Source organism: Impatiens glandulifera, chromosome 1, assembly GCF_907164915.1.
Source record: "Impatiens glandulifera chromosome 1, dImpGla2.1, whole genome shotgun sequence".
Taxonomy (NCBI): domain Eukaryota; kingdom Viridiplantae; phylum Streptophyta; class Magnoliopsida; order Ericales; family Balsaminaceae; genus Impatiens; species Impatiens glandulifera.
Window position 1 is genome coordinate 54,683,238 of NC_061862.1, and position 22,264 is coordinate 54,705,501.

At 32.7% G+C, this 22,264-nt stretch overlaps 4 protein-coding genes across 4 annotated transcripts; 1 reads left to right on the forward strand and 3 right to left on the reverse strand.

Moving 5' to 3' along the window:
• Window positions 1-872: 872 nt before the first annotated feature.
• LOC124928243 lies at window positions 873-2,259 on the forward strand. Its single transcript, XM_047468780.1, has 3 exons — window positions 873-1,342; window positions 1,634-1,975; window positions 2,046-2,259. The coding sequence occupies exons 1-3, from the start codon at window positions 873-875 to the stop codon at window positions 2,257-2,259; spliced, it is 1,026 nt and encodes a 341-aa protein (XP_047324736.1).
• Window positions 2,260-3,201: 942 nt separating this feature from the next.
• Window positions 3,202-6,106, reverse strand: LOC124928256 (DNA ligase 1-like). Its single transcript, XM_047468782.1, has 5 exons — window positions 5,918-6,106; window positions 5,370-5,819; window positions 4,282-4,800; window positions 3,796-4,215; window positions 3,202-3,276 (listed from the first exon to the last, which is right to left on the reverse strand). The coding sequence occupies exons 1-5, from the start codon at window positions 6,104-6,106 to the stop codon at window positions 3,202-3,204; spliced, it is 1,653 nt and encodes a 550-aa protein (XP_047324738.1).
• Window positions 6,107-9,810: 3,704 nt separating this feature from the next.
• LOC124922372 (thionin-like protein 2) lies at window positions 9,811-10,640 on the reverse strand. Its single transcript, XM_047463104.1, has 2 exons — window positions 10,211-10,640; window positions 9,811-10,088 (listed from the first exon to the last, which is right to left on the reverse strand). The coding sequence occupies exons 1-2, from the start codon at window positions 10,545-10,547 to the stop codon at window positions 10,018-10,020; spliced, it is 408 nt and encodes a 135-aa protein (XP_047319060.1). The 5' UTR covers window positions 10,548-10,640; the 3' UTR covers window positions 9,811-10,017.
• Window positions 10,641-19,667: 9,027 nt separating this feature from the next.
• Window positions 19,668-20,789, reverse strand: LOC124922362 (F-box/kelch-repeat protein At1g80440-like). Its single transcript, XM_047463096.1, has one exon. It carries the CDS (start codon window positions 20,781-20,783, stop codon window positions 19,680-19,682), a length of 1,104 nt encoding a protein of 367 aa, XP_047319052.1. The 5' UTR covers window positions 20,784-20,789; the 3' UTR covers window positions 19,668-19,679.
• Window positions 20,790-22,264: the final 1,475 nt, after the last annotated feature.

Below are 22,264 nucleotides of genomic sequence, written 5' to 3' on the forward strand. Positions count from 1 at the left end.
TTCATTCTCATTTCATTCTATTTGAAATGTTGTATTCCCCAAAATGGGTACGTTTGAATGATGTCATAATGGTATGTTAATGTATGCTTCACACGATCCACGCCCCAAGCCCACGCCCCACTCACGCCCAAGATCACGCCCCACGCCCAAGCCCCACGCCCAAGCCCCACGCCCACGCCCCACGCCCACACCCCAGCCCCCCGCCCCCCCCCCCCCCACGCCCCACGCACCCCCCTCCAGCCCCTTTAGTAGAGAAGTCACTACCTTCACACCCAACGGATGAAATCCAAAGAGAGGAGGTTCCTGAATTCCCTATATTTGAGCATGATGATCCACTCCCCCAAAATGACATACACCATGCAGAAGATGAAGAACAACAAGTCCCATGTTTGCGTCCGAGTGTATTGGTTTCTAGTACCCCCCCCCCCTTTGAACCCAGGCCAGCCATCACTTCCCCTATGAGGAAAACATCCATCCACGTTGAGGAACCAATCCAGGTTGAAACACATGCTCAATTAACCCTTGAAAACGGATTGAAAGTGGGTACGTTTTATGAGAACAAAAAAGAACTTCAATTGAGGGTGCATAGATATGCGATGGCTAATCATTTTGAATTCAAAATCGAAAAGTCAACCAAAGTTCTTTGGTTTATGAAATGTGTGAATGAGAATTGCAAGTGAAGATTGTGTGCCGTGAAAGGGAAATTTCAAGAGATGTTTGAGATTCGAAAATTAGTAAATGAACACACATGCTCAATTTTGACGAGGCATGAGAATGTGAGACAAGCACCATCATGGGTAATTGCGGAGTGCATCAAACGTAAGTACATGGACCATCACCATGACCACATGCCTAAGAAAATAATGTAAGACATGCAGACAAATTATGGGTTTAAGCTGACATATAATAAGGTTTGGAGGTCTAGGGAACAAGCCTTAATGGCGGTGCGAGGAGCAGTGGAGGAATCATATAGAAAATTGCCATCATACCTGTTCATGTTGGCGAAGAATAACCCAGGTACCATAATTGACATTCAGACGGATGAGCATGGCCATTTCAGATATATGTTCATGTCTCTAGGCTACTCAATCAGAGGTTTCAGGTATTGTCGTCCAGTATTGTGCGTCGATGCCAGTTTTCTTAAACACAAGATTGAAGGTCAACTATTGGTTGCGATTGCATTAGATGCGAATGAACAACTATTTCCCGTTGCTTTTGGCGTCGTTGATTCGGAGAATAATAACTCTTGGACATATTTCATGCAACAATTAAGAGTGGCAATTGGATTAGTCCCGGATCTCATCTTCGTATTTGATAGACACTCAAGTATTTTCAATGCCTTGTCTGCTGTTTTTCCAGAAGCACATCACGCGGCATGCACATACCACATCAAAATGAATATTATGGCCAAATTTAAAACTAGTAACTGCCACGATGAGTTTGATATGGCTTCACGCGCATACACTATGCCACAGTTTCATCAACATTTTGACAAGATCAAGACCAAGGACCCTCGGATTGCTGCCTATATGGAACAGATAGGAGTGGAGAGATGGAGTCGTGCATTTTTTCCTGGTTTTCGATACAATCAAATGACAAGCAATTACGCTGAGAGCTTTAATAGTCAGTGCAGAAATGCTAGGAAATATCCCATATCAACATTGGCTGAGTATTTACGAATGACACTACAAGAATGGTTTCATGATATAAGAGAAAAAGCTTCCAACCACACAGAACATTTATCTCAATATTATGAAAAGTTCTTACGTGAACAAGCCGAGAAGGTCAGATTCTACAACGTTAATCCGCTTAGAAGATTCGAGTTTCATGTGAATGACGGTGAACATGATTTTCAAGTTGATCTCCAAACTCGAACTTGTACATGTGGGGTATTTGATCTATCTGGTCTTCCTTGTAAACATGCCCTTGCTGCTGCCCATTCTCGGAAAACTATTCCATATGAGTACTGCTCAAGGTTAGAGAATGATTGCATTTTTTAATTCTAAGATTGAATTTATATAACTTAAATATTATTTTTTTTCCAGGTTTTTCACACCTGAAGCGTGGTGCATGGAATATGTAGATACATGTTATCCAGTTTGCAATGAAGGTTCTTGGGATATTCTAGAAAATATCAAGGAACCAGTTTGTCTAAAACCCCCCGTCAAGGTTAAGAAGGGTCAGACAACAGCAAAGCGTAGGTCATCACAAGGTGAGCCTCGTAAGGAACAGAGACAGTGCAACTCATGTGGCGGTTGAGGCCATAACAGGGTAACATGCAAAGCAGTGATGCCTGCACCATCTACTTCAAGACCACAAGTGTTACAACCTTCACAACCGTCACAGTTGGCCCAACCTTCACCATCTTCATCTTTGCCACATTCTCTAGACAATATTTCTTTTGGTTAAATTGTATCTTTTTGTTAAGTTGTATGTTTTTGCACCAACTGAATTAGTGACTATTCCACATGATTTATATATATATATATATGTAGGTGGTGGTTTTGTGCAAGTGTTTGTTTTTTAATATATGTCATGTATGTGCATGTGTTGGTTTATATATGTGCAGGTTAGGGCTTGGGCGTGGGGCGTGGGGTTGGGCATGAGCTTGGGTGTGGGGTTTGGGCGTGGGGCGTGGGGCTTGGGGCTTGGGGCTTGGGCGTGAGGCGTGGGGCTTGGGCGTGGTGCGTGGGGCGTGGGGCGTGGAGCGTGGGGCATGGGGCTTGGGAGTGGGGAGTGGGGCTTGGGAGTGGGGCGTGGGGCTTGGGCTTAGGCTTGGGCGTGGGCGTGGTGCGTGGTCTTGGGCGTGGGGCGTGGGGCTTTACATATTATTCTTTGAATTAATTTAAGGTTTTGTTATACATGGAAAATCCAACAAAGACAACAATAATTAACTAATTTAAGAATGAAATTTGAAGCCAACAAATGAACTAATTAACTATTTATATTCAATTTAGATTAGGGGTCTACAATTTGATGGAATAATCTTACTGCCCATTTGTTTCTCCAAAAATTTATATTTTTAGTGATCACATTTGATATATCCAATGAGGCAGTAAGGTATTCCAAATGCATAATAGTAAAAACTCCACAGTCCCCACTTTTGGCTGTCTTTGGGACTGTTGGGTGTGGTATTATGGAATATGACATCCTATCCAATTTCATCTGTGGAAACATTTCTTTATCGCCTATGGTGAACCCCTATTCAAGCAAGTACGGCATCATTACACACATCGGTTTCATGAAGTCGTCATATTCATCCTTTGGGAACATATTCTGTTCGCAGTCATATACGTATATGCACCAATCTTGTAGATGAATCTTGCACAGGACTCAGTGCTTCTGCTTCAGGTTCAAACGTACATATATCATATCAACAATATTCCAATGATTACTTCCTTCACCAACTACGTATTCCATGAAATCTTCGAATTAGTGGCCTGCAGGATTCGGGGTAAACATATCATAGCGATTCATCATCTTCTAAGAGAATTTAGAGTCAGCAATTGAGAAATTTCTTGGATATGTCTTAGGGAACTCTGCAACCCTTTGTCTCATTAGATGACAGATTGCATCTATCTCCTGCGAAAAAAAATTATTGGGCGTGGGGCGTGGGGCTTAGGCGTGGGGTTGAGCGTGGGGCGTGAGGCTTGGGCGTGGGGTTGTGCGTGGGGTTGAGCGTGGGGCGTGGGGCGTGGGGATTGGGCGTGGGGCTTGGGCGTAGGGCGTGGGGCTTGGGTGTGGGGACACAATGAACAAAAACAATGAACAAAAATAAAGAACAAAAATACTTACCTTATCGTGTAACCAATCTTGAGGCTTGAGCAATCTGTTGAATAAAGAACGATCTCCATCGCAAACCGTCAAATCCTTGAAATCCTTTCCATCACTCTTTAACCATTTCTTCAAAGTCTTCATCTTTTCCTTGTCAATTCGTAACAGCGGATTAACCTTAACCGGATCATTTAGTTTAAACCCTTTCCCACCAGGGTCGGTGTAGTCCCCCAATTGTTTCGATTTCACCTTCTTTCTCCGAAAACTTTTACCAACAAATTGTGATGGAGTCAATTCTTTCACATCATTCACCTCCTTCTCCTTATTCTTCTCCTTCTTCTTTTTCTCCTCCTTAGTCTCCACAATCACCTCCTTCTCCTTATTCTTCTTCTCCTCCTCAATCTCCACAATCACCTCCTTCACAATCTCCTTATCCTCGTCCTGCACAATCAAAAAATCATATTAATGTACATTGTGGAACGTGGGGCGTGGGGCGTGGTGCAATACCTTGTCATTCTTAGTCTCCTCCTTCACCTCCTCTTTCTTCTCCTTGTCATTCTTAGTCTCCTCCTCCTTCTCCTTATTCTTCTCAGCTTTCACCTCCACCTCTTTGTTCTCCTCCTCCAGCACCTCCTTCTCCTTATTCTTCTCAGCTTCCACCTCCACCTCTTTGTTCTCCTCCTCCAGCACCTCCTTCTCCTTATTCTTCTCAACTTCCACCTCAACCTCTTTGTTCTCCTCCTCCAGCACCTCCTTCTCTTTATTCTTATCCTCATCCACATCCTTCAATTTGGGAGAGGATTGGGGTGTAGGGAGCGAATCCTCGTCCGGCACATTATCATTCTTCTCCTCCACCCCCACCTCCTTCTCCTTATTCTTCTCCTCCTCCACATCTGGGCGATCCTTGTCATGCACATCATCATTCTTCTCCTCTGGATCCTTGTCATGCACATCATCATTCTTATCCTCTGGGCGATCAAAACTCAATTTGCGAGAGGCTTTTGGCGTGGGGCGCGAATCATTGTTCTGCACAATCAAAAAATCAGATTAATATACATTGTGGAACGTAGGGATTGGCACGTTATATACCATACCTTGTCATTCTCCTAAGTCTCCTCCACCCCCTCCTTAGTCTCCTCTTCCTCCTCTCTAGTCTCCTCGTCCTCCTCATCAGTCTCCTCATCCTTCTCCAAAGTCTCCTCCTCCTCCTCAGTCTCCTCGTACTCGTCCTCCTCCTCCTCATCGTTCTGCATAATCAAAAATGAAATGAGATTAATATACATCAAAAATGAAATGAGATTGGGTTGAGCATGGGAGTTGTGCATTGGGCGTGGGGGTTGTGCGTGGGTCGTGGGGCTTGGGCGTGGAGCATGAGGCTTGGGCGTGGGGTTGAGCGTGGGGCGTGAGGCTTGGGCGTGGGGCGTGGGGCGTGGGGCTTGAGCGTGGAGCGTGGGGCTTGGGCATGGGGTTGAGCGTGGAGCGTGAGGCTTGGGCGTGGGGCTGTGCGTGGGGTTGAGCGTGTGGTGTGGGGCTTGAGCGTGGATTGTGGGGTTGAGCGTGGGGTGGGCGTGGGGCTCAAGTGTGTGCAATTATACCTTCTCCTTCCTCTTCTTTGGCAACTTCCTCTTCTTGGCCAACTCATTCGCCTTCCTTTTAATGGCCAACTCATTCGCCTTCCTCTTCTCCTCATCAGCCTTCCTCTTCTTTGCCAAATTCGATACCCTCTCCTTCCTCTCATTCATCTTTCTCTTAATCTCATCATCCTTCTTCCTCTTCTTCATCACCTCATCATTCTTTCTCTTCATCTCATCAACTTGATCATGCTTCCTCTTCTTCATCACCTCATCATTCTTTCTCTTCATCGTATCAACTTCATCCTGCTTCCTCTTATTCATCACCTCAAAATTCTTAATCTTGTTCATCACCTCATCATTCTTCCTCTTCGTCCTCATCTCAGTATCAAGTTGCACATCGTCATTCTTCCTCTTCGTCCTCATCTCAGTAGCACCCTCTTCTTTTTCTTCTCCTCCTCCATTCTTTTGTTCCTTTATTTTCCTCAATAATGTGATTATAAGTTTTTTATTCTCCTTGATGAGCTTGATTTCAGTTTTAATCTCATTCACATCCTTTTAATCTCATTCACATCCTTTGTGAGCTCATCAAGTTTGGCATCAGCATCAGTATGGGCTTGAGACACTAGATTGGGTGTAGAAGATGTAGAATTGTCTTCATAAGTTTGAGGAGTCGTCGCATAAGGGATTTGATGAGAGTTGTCTTCGCTAGTTTCATCGTTAACTTCAGGGAGCTTGGAAGCTGTCTTGGCTAGTTTCATCTTCTTGGCTGGCGGCGGTTTGAGAGTCCTTTCATGTTTTTTTTCTTCTTCACAAACTTCAATCTTTCTCTTCCTTCTATCAAATTCAAAGAATTCATCATAAATGTTGTCTGTCATATCTTCAAAGTCGTCCCCAGAGTACATTCGCTTCTCCTCCGCAGACGCATGAATTTTTCTTCGAACATTGCACTTCTGGATGGCTGTGGATACCTCAGGTCCGGTATAACTCCTCAAAGATTTATAGAGCACTATCCTTGGGCTTGTAGGATCATCTTCCAATGTCCTTTCAACAAATTTGGAGATGAATGTATCGATAAGCTCATAGGTCCACACTTGGAATGCTAGTGCGAACCCATGTAAAGTATAAGCGACATCACATATGTCTTTCTTTTCTCAGTTTTTCTTCTTGGCGAGATATAACCCACGGAGGTCTTTCATATCTTTGTCAATACCCTGCAGGGTTGCTCTGAAGGACACCTTTCCCCATGGAAATTGGAGGAACATCTCCATGTCTTCCACCATGTGAAAGATTCTCAAACTTATCTTCCTCCTATTATCAGATGTGAACAGATACTGGTAAATGAGAAATATGAGCCCCATCTTCCATGAATCCTCCTTATCAGAGCATGCGACGAAAATGTCTTCAAGCTCTTTCAGTCTAACATCCTTTTTACCCTTAAAATATTTGAGAACAAGGGGTGGACATTCTTCAAACTCCTCCACCAAAGGAAATCTACCAAAGTTGAGGCCTGTCACCAATGCATAATCCTTCATGCCCCAGTAGACCTTCTTACCATTGACCAAGAACCTTATCTCCTTCGAATTTGAGCTGATTTTTCTGATAAGCATCTGATGGAGTATGGTTCCCAAAAAATATAATGTCGGGGCTTTGAATATATACTGGAATTGGGTCTGCAAAGCCCTATCCAAAAGATCATGGTGAGTAAACCTCTCCTTTATCTTTGCCAAGCTGGGGCCAGTGGATTTCCATAAAACACGGCCATTAAAATCATTAATAAGGGTTTCTTTTGGTGCCATTTGTGAAAGCAGTCAGTAAAATCATATACACAATGTTTGGTAGATCAAAAACATTAAAATCATATTAATAATTGAAGCCACGCACCACCCCCACGCTCCACGCACTACCCCACGCCCAAGCCCACGCCCAAGCCCACGCCCCACGCACTTCCCCACGCCCCACGCCCCATGCACTACGCCACGCCCCAACCCACGCCCCTGTCCACGCCCAAGCTCATGCCCAAGCTCACGCCCAAGCCCACGCCCACGCCCCACGCTCAAGACCCACGATCCACGCATTACCCCCATGCACTATCCCCTCGCCCCACGCCCAATCTCACGCATTACCCCAGCCTCACGCTCAACCCCCCCCCCCCCCCCCCCGATCCTCGCCCCTTTCACAAACCAACCATTAAGTTTATTCTAAAACATTGAAACTAACTCTAGAACTAACTAAGCTTTTCAAACCTAACTAAAACCATTAAAATCATCAGTAAGTAATCTAGGTTTCTAAAATGAAGTAGTTGAACTAAACTAAACTTCATACTCATTTAAATCATTTGTAATCTAATCATTTGAGAACTTTGCACATTGTATTCAAGTCAACTAAACTTCATACACATTAAAATAATTTGTAATCTAATCTTCAGTAATCTAGGCATATTGCATTGAGGTTTGTTACGAGAAATTGAATAATTAGAACGAGAAAGAAGAACTAACCTCAATTTCTGAATGATTAGAACGAGAACGAGAACGTTTGGCTGGGGCTTGGCGATCGTCCGGCTGGGGCTTGACGCTCGTTCGGCTGCTTGGCAGTCGTCCGGCTACTTGTTGCTCGACAGGGCGAAAGCGGGAAAGCTTGGCGATGCTCGGCGATGGAAGCGGGAGGAGGGGAAGGCCAACGGTCGCGAGTCGTAGGGGGAAGAGAGGAAAACAGGAAGAAAGGGGAAATTGAGGAAAAGGAAAAGAAAAGGAAAAGAAAAAAAAAAAAAAGAAAAAAAAAAGAAAAAAGGTTATTAAGGGTAAAATTGAAAAAAAAATTTAAAAAAAAAGTTAAAAATAAAAATGGGAATTATTAAGGTTAAAAATGGGAATGACCCTTTTTTTTTATCAAATTTCCCATTTGACTTACAAGCTTCCTATCCATAACACGTCCTATAAATAGCAACTATCATCTTACTTGCTTTTAAATTTTAACTTAGGACCATTATTGTTATATATATAATTTATTTGTATAAAAATGTTTTGTAATGGAGTAATTAAAATAAATATATACTTAAAAAAATGTAATAAATAGTTACTCACTTTAATATCTTGAGATAATATTTGAGACATTATTTTTTATTTGTAAAAGGAGAGATGGGGAATTTGGGGAAGGGAATAATGTGTCACCACATCATTAGCTGGAAAAATGATAAAGTGTGAGAAAAAATAAGAGAGAGAAAAATTATAATTTTTTCAATGATTCAAATTGCGTCATATCATCCTCTCTCCCAATCATTTCTCTATATGTAAATATAGATAAATCTATATTGGAAACGCTTTAAGTGGAGAAGAAACTACAACAAAAATAAAATTTTAAAAAAAATAAAATCTTTTTAAAAAAGAAAATAAATAAATAACATTATAAATTATTTCAAAAGTTGTATTTAATGGCTCTTTTGATGGAATGGTTATTTGATTTTTTTTTTTTTTAGATTTTATCACAAAATTCAACCAATCTTTCGTCTATCTAATAACTCTTTTTGTATATTTAAATATCAAAATTACACCTTATTTAATTATATAAAATTAATTTACTTTTAAAAAATAAAATATTTAACTTTTAACCATAAAAAACTAGTTTTTTAGAAAATTTTATCACATTGTTTTTTTCCTAAAGAATCCAAAAAAAAAAAACCAATAACCACTACATCAAACGAACCTTAAGAATCGTAAAGTAGATTTGAATTACCTAACTAAAATAGTTTCTTCAGATAATTGTTTAATTAGTTTATAAAACCGAACTAAACTAGTGTAGGATAATTATAGATTATAAAGATTGGAAGTATTAGAGACAATAATAATAATACTTTTGGTATTGAGATTGATGCTGTCTTAATTTTAGTTTAAAAATAATATATGTTACATTAGAATATGGTGTAACATCGATCTCTCATAGGTCACGGATACATGAACTAAAAGAAAAATGCCAAAAAAATAATAACTGTCTCTGAGTACTTTTACGGAAGGAAACAAAATTGACATGTCATGATCACTACTTTTCTTAATTTTCTTGTCACGGGAAAAACTTTGCATGCCATAAATATTTTTTTTATGTGGTAAAAATTCACAAGAACTTTAGTTTTGGAGGTAATTATATTTATATAATAGTCTTTTAATAAGATCTATATATATAGTTAGTCTTTTTTTTTTTTTTACTTATGTTTATGTTATAACATTTCAATAAATATTGAATCCAATATTGCATCAACTCAAGCAAATGAGTTATGGAAAAAAGACAAAAAAAAAAAAAAATTATTAAAATCATGTTAAGTTAAAATGGAGGGTTATAATAGTGCCACACTTTTTCAAGTAAATAAATTTTGATTTCAAAAAATACATAAATTGTGAACTTTTCACCTTTCATTGACTAACAAAAGAGTTGATCACTTCTAAAAAAAACTATTTTATGATAACACATAATATATCAAAATCAACAATAAGAGGACTAAAACCTTTCCATCATGAGGTTTTGGAATATTAATAGATTGAATGGTTAATTTTCCATGTAGGAGGATCTTCATAAACTGAATGACAAAGTACATCTTCTTCTTCAATTAAATAACAGATTATTTAATGCTAATAATTTTCCAAGACATAAAACACACACACACACACAACATTCTAGGTAATTAAGGCAACGGATAGGTTTTGTTGCATGTCTTTGAACAAGAGCCCACACAGCTTTCCACCTTCTTCTCCTCTGCCATGCATGCAAACAATTAATTAATAACAGCAATTAATATCAATTATTTGTTAATACACGTTTTAATCAACTGATCTAGTTTCGATTGTTGTAATATAGAGAAAAGGAGAGAAAGTTACGAGGTTTTTGTCGGGTGCTGATGTTGGAGCATAAGGAAGAAGCACATCCAAAGTTGCAAAAGCGATGTGTGTTTATATTGTTGTTGCTATCGTCGTGGAGATGATCGGGTGAGTTATGAGGAATGGATGGAAGCAAACAATCCCTGAGGCAATCTAAAGAGCAATCGAAGGCGGAATGTGGTGGTTTTATCACGCAAAATATGAAACATCCCCCATAGCAATCTCTGAATGTGGTTCCTGATCCTGTTTGCCCTTCAACCAATATCCATCCGCCATTGCTCACCATCGCCATCATGATCACAATCGCTATTGCTAAGTTCCTTCTCATGATCTCCATCTCTCTTTTGGCTAGAAAATGAAATGTGAGTGAGGGGTTTCTCTTTAATTAAGGGTTATATATATATAGGGCAATTGATCTTTGTGGGCCAATTTGATATATAAGTTTATAAACATATTCATTTTGAATTGAAATGTTATTTTCACTAGTAAAGAAGAATCAATCACATGTGGCTATCTATATATTGGGTCATTTCTATATTTTATTTTATTGATTAAATTACTATCATTATTACTCAAAAACAAAATCCACAAAACACCAGATTTCCAAAAGAATTATTAATAATATGCAATACAACTTGAAAATCAAATGTATAGGAGATAACCATATATCAAAGTTTGTTTGGGAGAAAGGACAATGAAAAAGCAAATATGAAATTAAATAAAACTAGATAATGTGCAATACAAATTGAAATCAATACAACTTACAACAAAAGAAGAATAGAGAAAACCACTAAAGTGAAAAGGTAAATTGTTTTCAAATATTTCTAAGCTCAAACTTGGGGATGGGACCATGGAAAGAATATGCATGAATGAAAGAGACACCACTTGGATCAAATTCTGGATTAGTATCACGTGAATAAAGGGATAAAAGTAACTATTTGAAAGAAAAAGAAATGTACACATTGGAGGAGATTGAAGAAAATAGTAATTGTATATATATATATATATATATGATCTCAAACTATTGTTGTCAATGGGAGAACTCAAAGGATATTTTGAGTGATGTTCTAGTTTCTTTAAATTACAAGGCACTTGCTTATATTTAAAATGAAAAATGTTGTGAAATATAGTAAATCTCATTTAATGTATCTTTCTATTCATGCATTTTCTTTTCTAAAGCCTAAAGAAAATGTACTCTTTTGTGAGGTTGATGTTATGGAACTACAACAATAAATAGCGAGAAATGAATGATAGACAAAAATGATAAAGACAATGAAATCTAACTAAATTTGACTATATGTATGTTTGTCTACGTGTTTTTCAGAGCGACAACATTTTTTTATCGAAAAAAAGATAAGCATGCCAAATTCAATAGATGAATTGTGCTTGAAAATGGGTACATAGATCGGTTTACTAGTGTTATTTTTATGATCAAAATTGAAGAAGAAAAAAACATAAAGTAAAATTAAGGTAGATTGAGAAATATAAAATAAGAGATTCCTTAAAGATAGAGGAGAACATGTGATGGTTTCTTGTATGTTTTCTGGTAATAGATTAATGGATATAGGAAGAAAACTGATAATGAAAAGCAATTCCATCATCATCTCTTAGATTCATTCATATATACACCAAAATAAGAAACACTGGACTCCTCTGTCTCTGTATTAATGTATATATATGTTTATTTTATTAATTAAAAAGAGCATTTACAGCTATTTTTTTATAATTATTAAAATTTAATTGTATGTGATTTTGACAACTCTTGGATTCACGGGTGGACATTTGAATGTACAAAAAACCAAACAATTGGCCCACTTTATGTTATATTAATTTGGATATATTTATATATAAAAACTATAGGTCTATTATTAGAGCAACTCGTGACTATATGTGATCTATGATAGGAACATAACACATAAAAAGTACTTTGATGGGTTGAAAATTTTGGACCAATGCAACACTACAAAAATGATCCCGATTGTGATGAAATTGAAAATAAATTATAATCATATTTTGGCATAACAAAAAATGACTCAAATGAGATCATTTTACCAATGAGAACATAGTCTTAAAATACCTACAACAAATTTTTGAGTCATGATAATCTAAGTCTATTAGTTTTACTGTTATGTCTCTTAATAGCGTATTAGCGTTAGACTCTTAAAGTAACTCATGTGTCATTTAAAATTCAATTGGTAATCGTGATAAAAATAAAAATAAAAAATAAACTATAAATACTTTTGAACAAACTACTAAGCTTAAATAAAAATGTCACGTATTCGACGTTATAGTTTTCTTTTGAATATGCTACTTTGTACTCTTAAAATAATTATACATCTAATTCATTTATTTTGAAGTTTGGGATTTTAAGCAGGCCCATTAGCACTTTGATCTTGTTTTGATTAAAAACTTTATGGTTTTTTCAGAAGGCCCATTTCACTGTGAGCTTGTTTCATATTCTTGGAATTTTTTTATATATAAAAAAAAACTTTTTAAATAAAAAAGAAATAAATATTTGAGATTTTTGTAGAAGTAAAATATTCTTTTATATTTAAAATTGAAATTTAATAAAAGTAAAATAAATCTATTTTAATTATAGAGTGATTTAATAGTTAAAATAATAGGTGATTTAATATAAAGAGTTTTTTAACAAACTTGAAAATAACCTAAAATACCTAAGATAAAAGTAATTTTTATTTAAACTGGATTTTTCATGTTTCTATTTGTTTATTTGACAACTAAAAAGCTTGTTTGCAGATGGCATACATATAAGTATAAGTAGCAACTTATGTATGAACATATCCAAAACAAAATTTTAAAATATGTTTATTCTAATTTTAATTCATTCATCACTTGATAGACTTAATTTATAAACAAACAAATACTATAAAGAATTTAAAATATTATTTTTCTATGTAGGCATACAGGACATTCTTTTTCATTTGATAGAAAATTATTTTGAATAACTAATTATACTGTTTTTCAATCGAATATGAAAATTAGGATTTCTTCAAAGTTATTATATATGATGTGGATTATTTATATATATATATATATATATATAACATATATATATATATATATATTATACTTAGTTATTTTACTAGGTCTAATTAAAAAGAAAAAGAATGACCAATCCAATCACTGACCTGGCAATATTTATTTTGTGGGCCATATTAATCCACTATTGATTAATTAATTAATTAAAGAAGGCAAGAATAAGACAGTACATAATCTAAAATCTGTGATTGGGGGATGAAGCTGGCCGCCATGAAAGCAATCTTAATTCTTACTTTATCAAAAAAAAAAAAAAAAATCATATAAATAAATAAATAAATAAAATCTTTCTTCTTACGTCTATTACACGGGTTTTCTGCCCCCCATAATAATTTAATTGACGAACCCATATGTCTTTAAAATTGACAATTCGAAAAACTCATAAACTAGTAATTAATTAAATCATGTACAAATCATATTGGCCTCAAATTTTATATATGTATAGTCTAGAATATAATGTTTTTTACTCAATACTATATATATCTCATACTTTGAAATTTAAAAGAATCAAACATAACTATCAAGCCAACTCTAACATATCATATCTTAATTTGGAGTCTCATTGAAAAGAACAACTCATATTTAAATCACATGTGGTCATACATTATTGCCCTAATAAATTTTTTTATCCTATTGAAATATTAGATACTAGGTGATGCAGCTTATGCAATAGCATAGGGCCACCCTATCTAAGATCCCAAAAATTGATATTTTTAATTAATTATATAAATTATAATATTTTTATTCTTAGGGCTGGTTCTTTTTTGTTTTCAAAAAAATCTAACCAAAATTAATTTTTAAATCAATCACTTCTCAACAATCTCAACACTCATTTCATTAATCAAAATATTAAAATACCCTATATTTTAAATTATTATTTTTTATTTTATTTATATATATTAATACTTTTTAAGTCTTTTTATCAAAAATAATTATCACTTCCTCAAAATCATCACCAATCATTATTTATTTTCTCCCTTTAGGTTTTTTTAAAAACCTGAATCCAAACAAGGACTTATTCCCATCTCTTTATACTGTTAACAGCTCTCAATTTTATTGATATCATTAAATTTTTACTTATTTTACATTATAATTGTTTTAATTTTGTGAGTAATTTTTTTTTACATTAATATTAATTAGTATATATGTTATTTGAGATTACAATCATATTTCATAATATAATATTAATATATATGATATTTTTGTTTTCAATATAATATAGATCATTTACTATAGTTTCTAAATTTGGATTTGAGTATGACCTTTATTTTCTAAAAACATAATCTTTTATATATATATAAAAATCATCCTTGAACATATTATTTAGAACGTTTCATAAAAAATAAATTGCTAGCCTCTAATAAAAATTTATGTTTTCTCTTTATAAAAAAAATCAACAAAAAGTTAGAAAAGTCAATTTTACTTATTCTATCTAATAACTTTTCTAGAATTGGTGTACCTTGATGCAAGTGTGAAAGGTGCAAGTGAAGAATTAAGCTTGAAATTCCAAGAATGGTTTAGTTTTCAATTACATCGGGAGTGTTTTGTTTGGTGTAACATTTTTGTGTTTGATCAGATTTTTCGTAAATTTGTATTTTGATTAATATTTCAACTGTTGGTGAGTCGTTTATTATTTATACTTGCGGGTGATTCTTTCTGTGTGCTCTATTATTAATAAAAATTATTAAATTTAATCTTTTAAGTGAAGACCTCTAATAGAGGTAATACTAATTGAGTTGAATTAGTTGATTTGATACTAATTGATTTAATTATGTATTTTAGGTAATAGAGATAATATCTTGATACTAATTGATTTGATCATGTATTTTAGGTAATAGAGATAATATCTTGATACTAATTGATTTGATCATGTATTTTAGGTAATAGAGATAATACAATATCCTACGGATGTATATATATATATGTGAATATACTCTCACCAAAAATATATAGTGATTTTTCAATCTTTTCTCAAGATTACATATTCTGTCATGGTATCAGAGCGAGTTCGTTCCTAAACCCTAAATTCTACTTCGCTTGTTTTTACATCTTGTTCTCCTCTTCCTCTGTCTTGGTGACATTGGTCACTTTCGTCATCATCATGTCATTCTCTGTTAATGATCCTCTCCCTAAATTTAAGAATGACATGATGACGACGAAAGTGACCAATGTCACCAAGACAGAAGAAGAGGAGAACGGGATGTAAAGACAAGCGAGGTAGAATTTAGGGTTTAGGAACGAACTCGCTCTGATACCATAACAGAATATGTAATCTTGAGAGAAGATTGAAAAATCACCATATATCTTTGGTGAGAGTATATTCACATATATATACACCCGTAAGATATTGTATTATCTCTATTACCTAAAATACATGATCAAATCAATTAGTATCAAGATATTATCTCTATTACCTAAAATAAATGATCAAATCAATTAGTATCAAATCAACTAATTCAACTCAATTAGTATTATCTCTATTAACCTCTTACAATTATCTTATGATTTATACAAGATTTCACTATTTTAGTCATATTCGTAGATGAATCATTTTGCAGGACTTTTTCTGATATTATTTATCGATCATCGGTTAAGTATAACTTCAACTTTCACTCATAAAAAAATATATTATTTAACATATAGATTCTTACTTAATATTTTGATTTTGTAAATGATATTTTATAAATTAATTCTTTTATATATAACTTCTTATTTAAATTAATAATAATTAATTCTTTTAAAAAAAGAGTTAATAAGAACAAAGTTATTATTAATAAATTTGATGTTAATTATTTTACTTATAGTATTTTAAATTAGTTCTAAAATTTTCATTATATTAAAATTAGTATTATGGTGTGATTTATTTAATAAGTTATAAATTTTTGATTTGTTTTAGTTTTTTTATGAAAAAAAAAGCAAAATATCTATTAAGGTTAGCTTAAGTGGCAAAATTATGGGAGCACTATGAGTTTAAGCGGGGTGTCATTATAGTTTTCCTATAATTTTCAAAAAAAAAATGATAAAACTATTTACTAAGAGATCAAATATAACGCATAATAAAAGTGGAATATCATTAATGCTAGCTTCCTATATTTACATAAAAACACTAAGTAAAATCACACTCACAAAATAAATAAATAATTAAAAAATAAAACAAATCCCCTGCATGTTTCCTTTTATTTTAAGAAACTAAAATAATTTTTAAAGTCATAAATCTCATTTGTTATTGATTATTATTTTTAAGTTCAAATCGAACTTGATATCTAACAAACAAAACTCAAAATATATTCTATATACAAAATCATGCCAGCTTATTTTAGAAGGTAGTCCATAAATGTTACTGGATCAATTTTCAATTAAAACATTTTAATTTAAAATGAAAAATAACTATAAAAATTTATGTTATTTTCTGTTACTACAAATATATTTGAGTTTGATTTTCAATGATATCAAAAGTTTAATTCTCATTCAATCTATGATTGCATAAGTAGAAATATTAGAAAAATAAATTTTCTGTTTTTATATTTATTGTTGCAAACTATTAGAGTATATGTTAATCAATTTGTTTGAAAGTAAAAATAACAAAAGATAAATAATTGGGGAGAAAATTTGGGAGAGAATTATATTGTAATCTAATCGGCCTACAAAATAAAATAATTTCTCTTCTCTTTTTTTTCATACTTTTTTTTTCTCACCAATTTAATGAAGACAATGAAGTGATGTCACGTGATTCTCATTCCCTCTCTTATCAATTATAAATGAGTCGAGCCGCTCGGTCAAAGCTCGATTCGAGTTCAGTCAAAATCGAAATTGAGCCGAGCTCGAGCTGACTCGTTTAAAATTCGAGCCGAATTCGAGCTTAGATAAGACTCGTTTGATGGCTCGTCGAGATTTTTCGAGCTTAATCATATAACTTTTTTATTATATTTTACTTTTTAATCAAATTTTGAAATACCCATAAGACTATTTATGGACTTATTACTTATGATACCGATACCAAAATTATTGGTACCTAAAAGTATGAGATTTTTAATATTTCGGTATATCAAGATATACTAGAATAATATTTATAAATTAAAAAATATATATTATATAATAATTATAAGGAAATAGATAAATTTGATATTAATTTATTTACAGAAACATAATTTTTAAAAATTAAATAAAAAAATATAATTATATCGTAATATTATTTAATATATACCATCTCAATATATTATATTTTATAAGATATAAAATTATTTTTATTTCACTATGAAGTATTTTATTTTTCAAAATAAACCTAATAGAGTCTAATATGTTTTCAAGTTTATCTCCATTACAATATACGATTTTTACAATCATTTTACAAAAAAGACTAAAGAGACATTCCATTGATACTTCTTCAACAAATTTATATCTCGTTTCGAAGTCTTAAATCTCACCCCGATAAAATCCTAAATCTTGTTCAGTTATTTTCTTAATATAAGAGATTAATATATAAATATATTTAAATTCGAGTCTTTCGAACCTTTCGAGCTGAACTCGAGCCTATGATTACATGATCGAACCGAGTTCGAGCTTAATATTAAAAGCTCGATCGAGCTCGAGCCAAGCCAATAAAAAACGAGTCGAGTCAAACTCGAGCCAGGGCTAGTTCGAGCTCGACTCGGCTCGTTTACCCCTAGTGTATATATAATTATTTTAAATTTAAATATTAATATTTTAATTTTTAACTAAAGTTTAAAATTATCTCAACATTCTACCCAATATCAATAACACCAACTTAATTCTAAAATAAGCTTGCATATATAGAATTATTAATTGTGTTTTCATTTAAATTATAATACAATCTCAAATCTAAATTATATCCATATATTTTAACTTTACGGTCATAAATATCACTTCTTCATTTTTATTGTTTATTTTTTAGTCTTATCGTTTAAGTCAATGGAACTTAATTGCGAATAACTAATTAAAGAGTAACAATCTATGACATGATTACATTGAACTATTATCATCCAATAAAATAATATACATTGCTTACATAATCATATATGATATATTAATTTTAAGAAAGAGTATGAGTAATATTGCAGCAAATAACAGTCTCTTTCTATGTAATATATTATAAATTAATTAATGTCATCTTCTTCATTTTTACACATGTTGTATATAAGTTTTCTTGTAGCAAGAGGCAATTAATTAGTATGCCAAGCTCTTAAATATCATCAAATATCTTCTTTGATGGTTAAGAACACTTCAGAATACATAATTAAGTATATTTTAATTTTATGATTAAACAAATCAATAAAAATAAATTATCCTTTCAAAAGAGAAAATATATTTTAGTAAAACATTTATAATATAAAAAAAATAATAATTTATATAAATTTGATGCACTTATAACACATGGTCTCATTTTTTTATAAATGTATATACGTTTAAATTATGTTTTTATTTCTATAAAACAATGTTTAATAGTAAGTTATCGGGTCCTCGTACAACAAACCCAAGTCTCGTTTTTGTAGAGTAAACAGATCGGGTTGTTAATTCATATATTGACTCAAAACTTGAAAATTTTAAATTAAAAATAAATAAATAAAAGTAATATATAAATCTTAAAGCTACTGTCTATTAATTATAAATAAACATTTTAATCCACTAAAATAATATGATTGTAAATTTTAAAATAAAAACAAATCTTTTGAAACATACTTAGATGAACATGATTCATTGGGTCCCAAGCTTTAAACCCTTGCATATAAATAAGTTAACATCTTTTTATTGAAAATCACTAAGCACTTAGAAAACCTAGTTATCATATACATATTATAAAGTATCACAAAAATATAATACACAAATTATAAAATGAATTATCATTTACATTTCATATTTAATATTTAATATTAGGGTTCGAATCTCAATTCCTAAAATCTGAATGTTTAAATACAAACTATAGTTTGATAACACGCATTTATTTTGATAATTTGACGTTTTATACAAATATTTTAAAATTAACCGAAATTATTTATTTTTATTTTATATATAACACTGTAAACGTTTCTTAACGACATATTTAACATTTAATCGAAAGCCTCATAGCGTTGACTCTATATAGTTATGTTATTAGAAATAAGTCTAATATTAACAATTTTTTTTAACTTTTCAAACACAAGAATATGTTACTATTTGTATAATTAAGCCATAGTTACATCATCATATATATATATAAAATAATCTCATTGATTTTGTTAGAGTAAAATAACCTTCATCATTCTAAACTTTATTTATTATCAATTTAATGCAAGGGTGAAAAGGTAAATAATTTGATATTTTATTTTTTTTAAGGAAAACTTCAAACATAATAATTTTTATTTTTTACAAATAAAGAAAACATCAAAACACAAGCAATAATAATAATAATAATAGTTCAAAGATAGAATGAACAAATAGACTGGGCTGGTCCTGTGTAGAATAGAGGAGAATCCATTCTAGTCCATTTGTTCTCACCCACATCCATAGTATAAACATTATGTGCCCTACTTTGTTCATCATATCCAATCATTAACCTCTTCCCCTGCCACGTCGTCGCATACGAAACACTTGACACGTCATCAGGAAATCCAGCTAGGATTTTCCATCCCCTGCCACCTGTCTCATTATTATTATTATCGTCAATCAACAAATTTTTCTTTCCAAATATATACATTCTCCCGTCCACGTCACAATCGCCAACGCATCTTTCAGGACAAACAGATTCATCCAAGAAATTATCTTCAACATCCTCCCACTTCCCTGTTAAAACATTAAAACATTCCATGTCCATCTCAAACTCGCCTTGTCTCTCCGTACAATAACCGCCGATGACATGGAATCTCCCGTGGCGAAACACGCCACGACACTCGTCTCGCTCTCTCGCCATGTCATCAATTTGGACCCACTTATCATTTTCCACGTCATACGCCATCGCGGTTTTCAAAGCTCGTTTATCCTCGTCATGCCCGCCCGCCACGTAGATCATGTTTTCTGAATCTGATGCGCAAGCAAAGAATAGCCTCTGATGACCTGGCATGTCTGACCCGATTCGCCAATCACCCGATATGAAATTGTAAATGAATACCGAATTACAAACACGCCATGTCACCGGGTCGCAACCTCCCAATACAACAAGATCCGAACCGGCGACTACGATTCGACAGATCATGGGTAAACCGGATGGGAACCAAGGTAAGGGAGGAAGGTCGGACCAATTGTTGGATTGTGGGTCGTACATGGTTAATCTGTATATAGGTGGAGTCCAGCTTTTTACATAGGATTTGTCGAAGGATGGACTCCATGCTTGTGCTAAAACCATGAGAAAACGAGCCGAACCGGATAATTTGCGATTTTGGCGGAACTCAGGCAGATTGATTTTAGTTTTCCATGATTTGGAAACTTTGGATGCTGCGGTAAAGCAATAGAAAGGAAGACGAATTAAGCATTCGAGGGCGAGATCATTGGGTAGAGAAGGAATTAACTCTTCATCATCATCCATGGCCGCCATGGAAGGAAGGTTGATTATGAACAATCAAGATCCAAAAGAAATGTGTTTGTGGTATGTGGTTCTAGAAAGATATACTTATATAGGAGAGAAAATCTGAACAAAAAAGAAAAAGTAAAGCAGAGAACTGTTTGATCCGTTTTTTCCCATAACAATAGAATGGTACGAGTCAATTAATTGCACATTTTCTTTAAAATTTCTATTTCTATTATATTTAACATTGTAATTTAATTGTTTTATTATCAAATAAAAAAGTTTTACAATATTTGGAAATTATGGTTTTATTTATTTATAATTTTTAAAGCTAATGATAATTTTTAAATAATAATTTTATTTTAAAGCTTTTAATAAGATTAAAAAAATTAATCTATAATAGATTTTATTTTACATAACTTTAAAATATTTACTAAATAAATAATAATAATTTAGAATAAAATATTGTGATATAATATATCTATATATATTCTATATATATATATATATATATATATATATATATATATATATATATATATATATATATATATATATATATATATATATATATATATATATATATATATATATATATATATATATATATATAGATATATATTCTATAGATATATATCTATTTATCTATCTATATAGATTTATGTAATCTTAATAACAGATCCCGGTTTTAAAGATTATAACATGACGTCAGTCCTCTTAACCATTTCTATTTCTCTCTCAAGTTGACAACAATGTTAATTATGTTTAATGAAAAATAAATTGTTTAATTTTTTATTTTTTTTTTCAATTTTCATCTATAAATATTTGAGTAAAGATAAAGAGCATGAAAAATCTTGATAAAAATGTGTAAGGTGATGTGTTACCTGTATATTGAAAATTTAATAAGGGAGAAAATTTTCAAATTTTCAATTCAAATTAGAAGGTGACACTACACATTCTTGTTAAGATTTTTCCCTCTTTATCCTTTCTCTAAATATTTTAATTATTTTTAAACATTTTAGTTTGTAATTTTGGTTTATCTTGTATAAATATTTTGATTATTTCTCTAGTATTAATTAAATATATATATCAATGTTAGTTTGCAATTTGGGTTTATAAAATCTTAAATGAGAGGAAACTAAATTTATTTAGATCAATAGTTTATGCAAATTAAAACTTACGTTCCATTCTTTTAATAATAAAATAAAATTAGAGAAATACAAAATAATTGTTTTTTTTTTGTTGACAAAAATATAATAACTTATCTACTAAGATTCGGTTTAGGAGCACAATACAATATGACAGGATGTCACAACTAGGGGTGTAAATGAGTCGAGCCGCTCGTGAGCTGCTCGTGAGTGCTCGGTCAAAGTTCGATTCGTGTTCGGTCAAAGTTTGATTCGTGTTCGGTCAAAATCGAATTCGAGCCGAGCTCGAGGCAGCTCGTTTAAGATTCGAGCCAAATTTGAGCTTAGGTAAGACTCGCTGATGGTTCATCGAGC

Coding starts and splice junctions, on each gene's coding strand:
- LOC124928243 (XM_047468780.1), top strand. CDS start 873: ATGCAGACAAATTATGGGTTTAAGCTGACATATAATAAGGTTTGGAGG. Junction 1,343..1,633: donor TCAAGTATTTTCAATGCCTT/GTCTGCTGTTTT, acceptor TAGTCAGTGCAG/AAATGCTAGGAAATATCCCA. Junction 1,976..2,045: donor CCATATGAGTACTGCTCAAG/GTTAGAGAATGA, acceptor TTTTTTTTCCAG/GTTTTTCACACCTGAAGCGT.
- LOC124928256 (XM_047468782.1), bottom strand. CDS start 6,106: ATGAAACTAGCCAAGACAGCTTCCAAGCTCCCTGAAGTTAACGATGAA. Junction 5,820..5,917: donor TTGATGAGCTCACAAAGGAT/GTGAATGAGATT, acceptor AGGAAAATAAAG/GAACAAAAGAATGGAGGAGG. Junction 4,801..5,369: donor CAAAGAAGAGGAAGGAGAAG/GTATAATTGCAC, acceptor TTGATTGTGCAG/AACAATGATTCGCGCCCCAC.
- LOC124922372 (XM_047463104.1), bottom strand. CDS start 10,547: ATGGAGATCATGAGAAGGAACTTAGCAATAGCGATTGTGATCATGATG. Junction 10,089..10,210: donor CAGCACCCGACAAAAACCTC/GTAACTTTCTCT, acceptor CATGCATGGCAG/AGGAGAAGAAGGTGGAAAGC.
- LOC124922362 (XM_047463096.1), bottom strand. CDS start 20,783: ATGGATGATGATGAAGAGTTAATTCCTTCTCTACCCAATGATCTCGCC.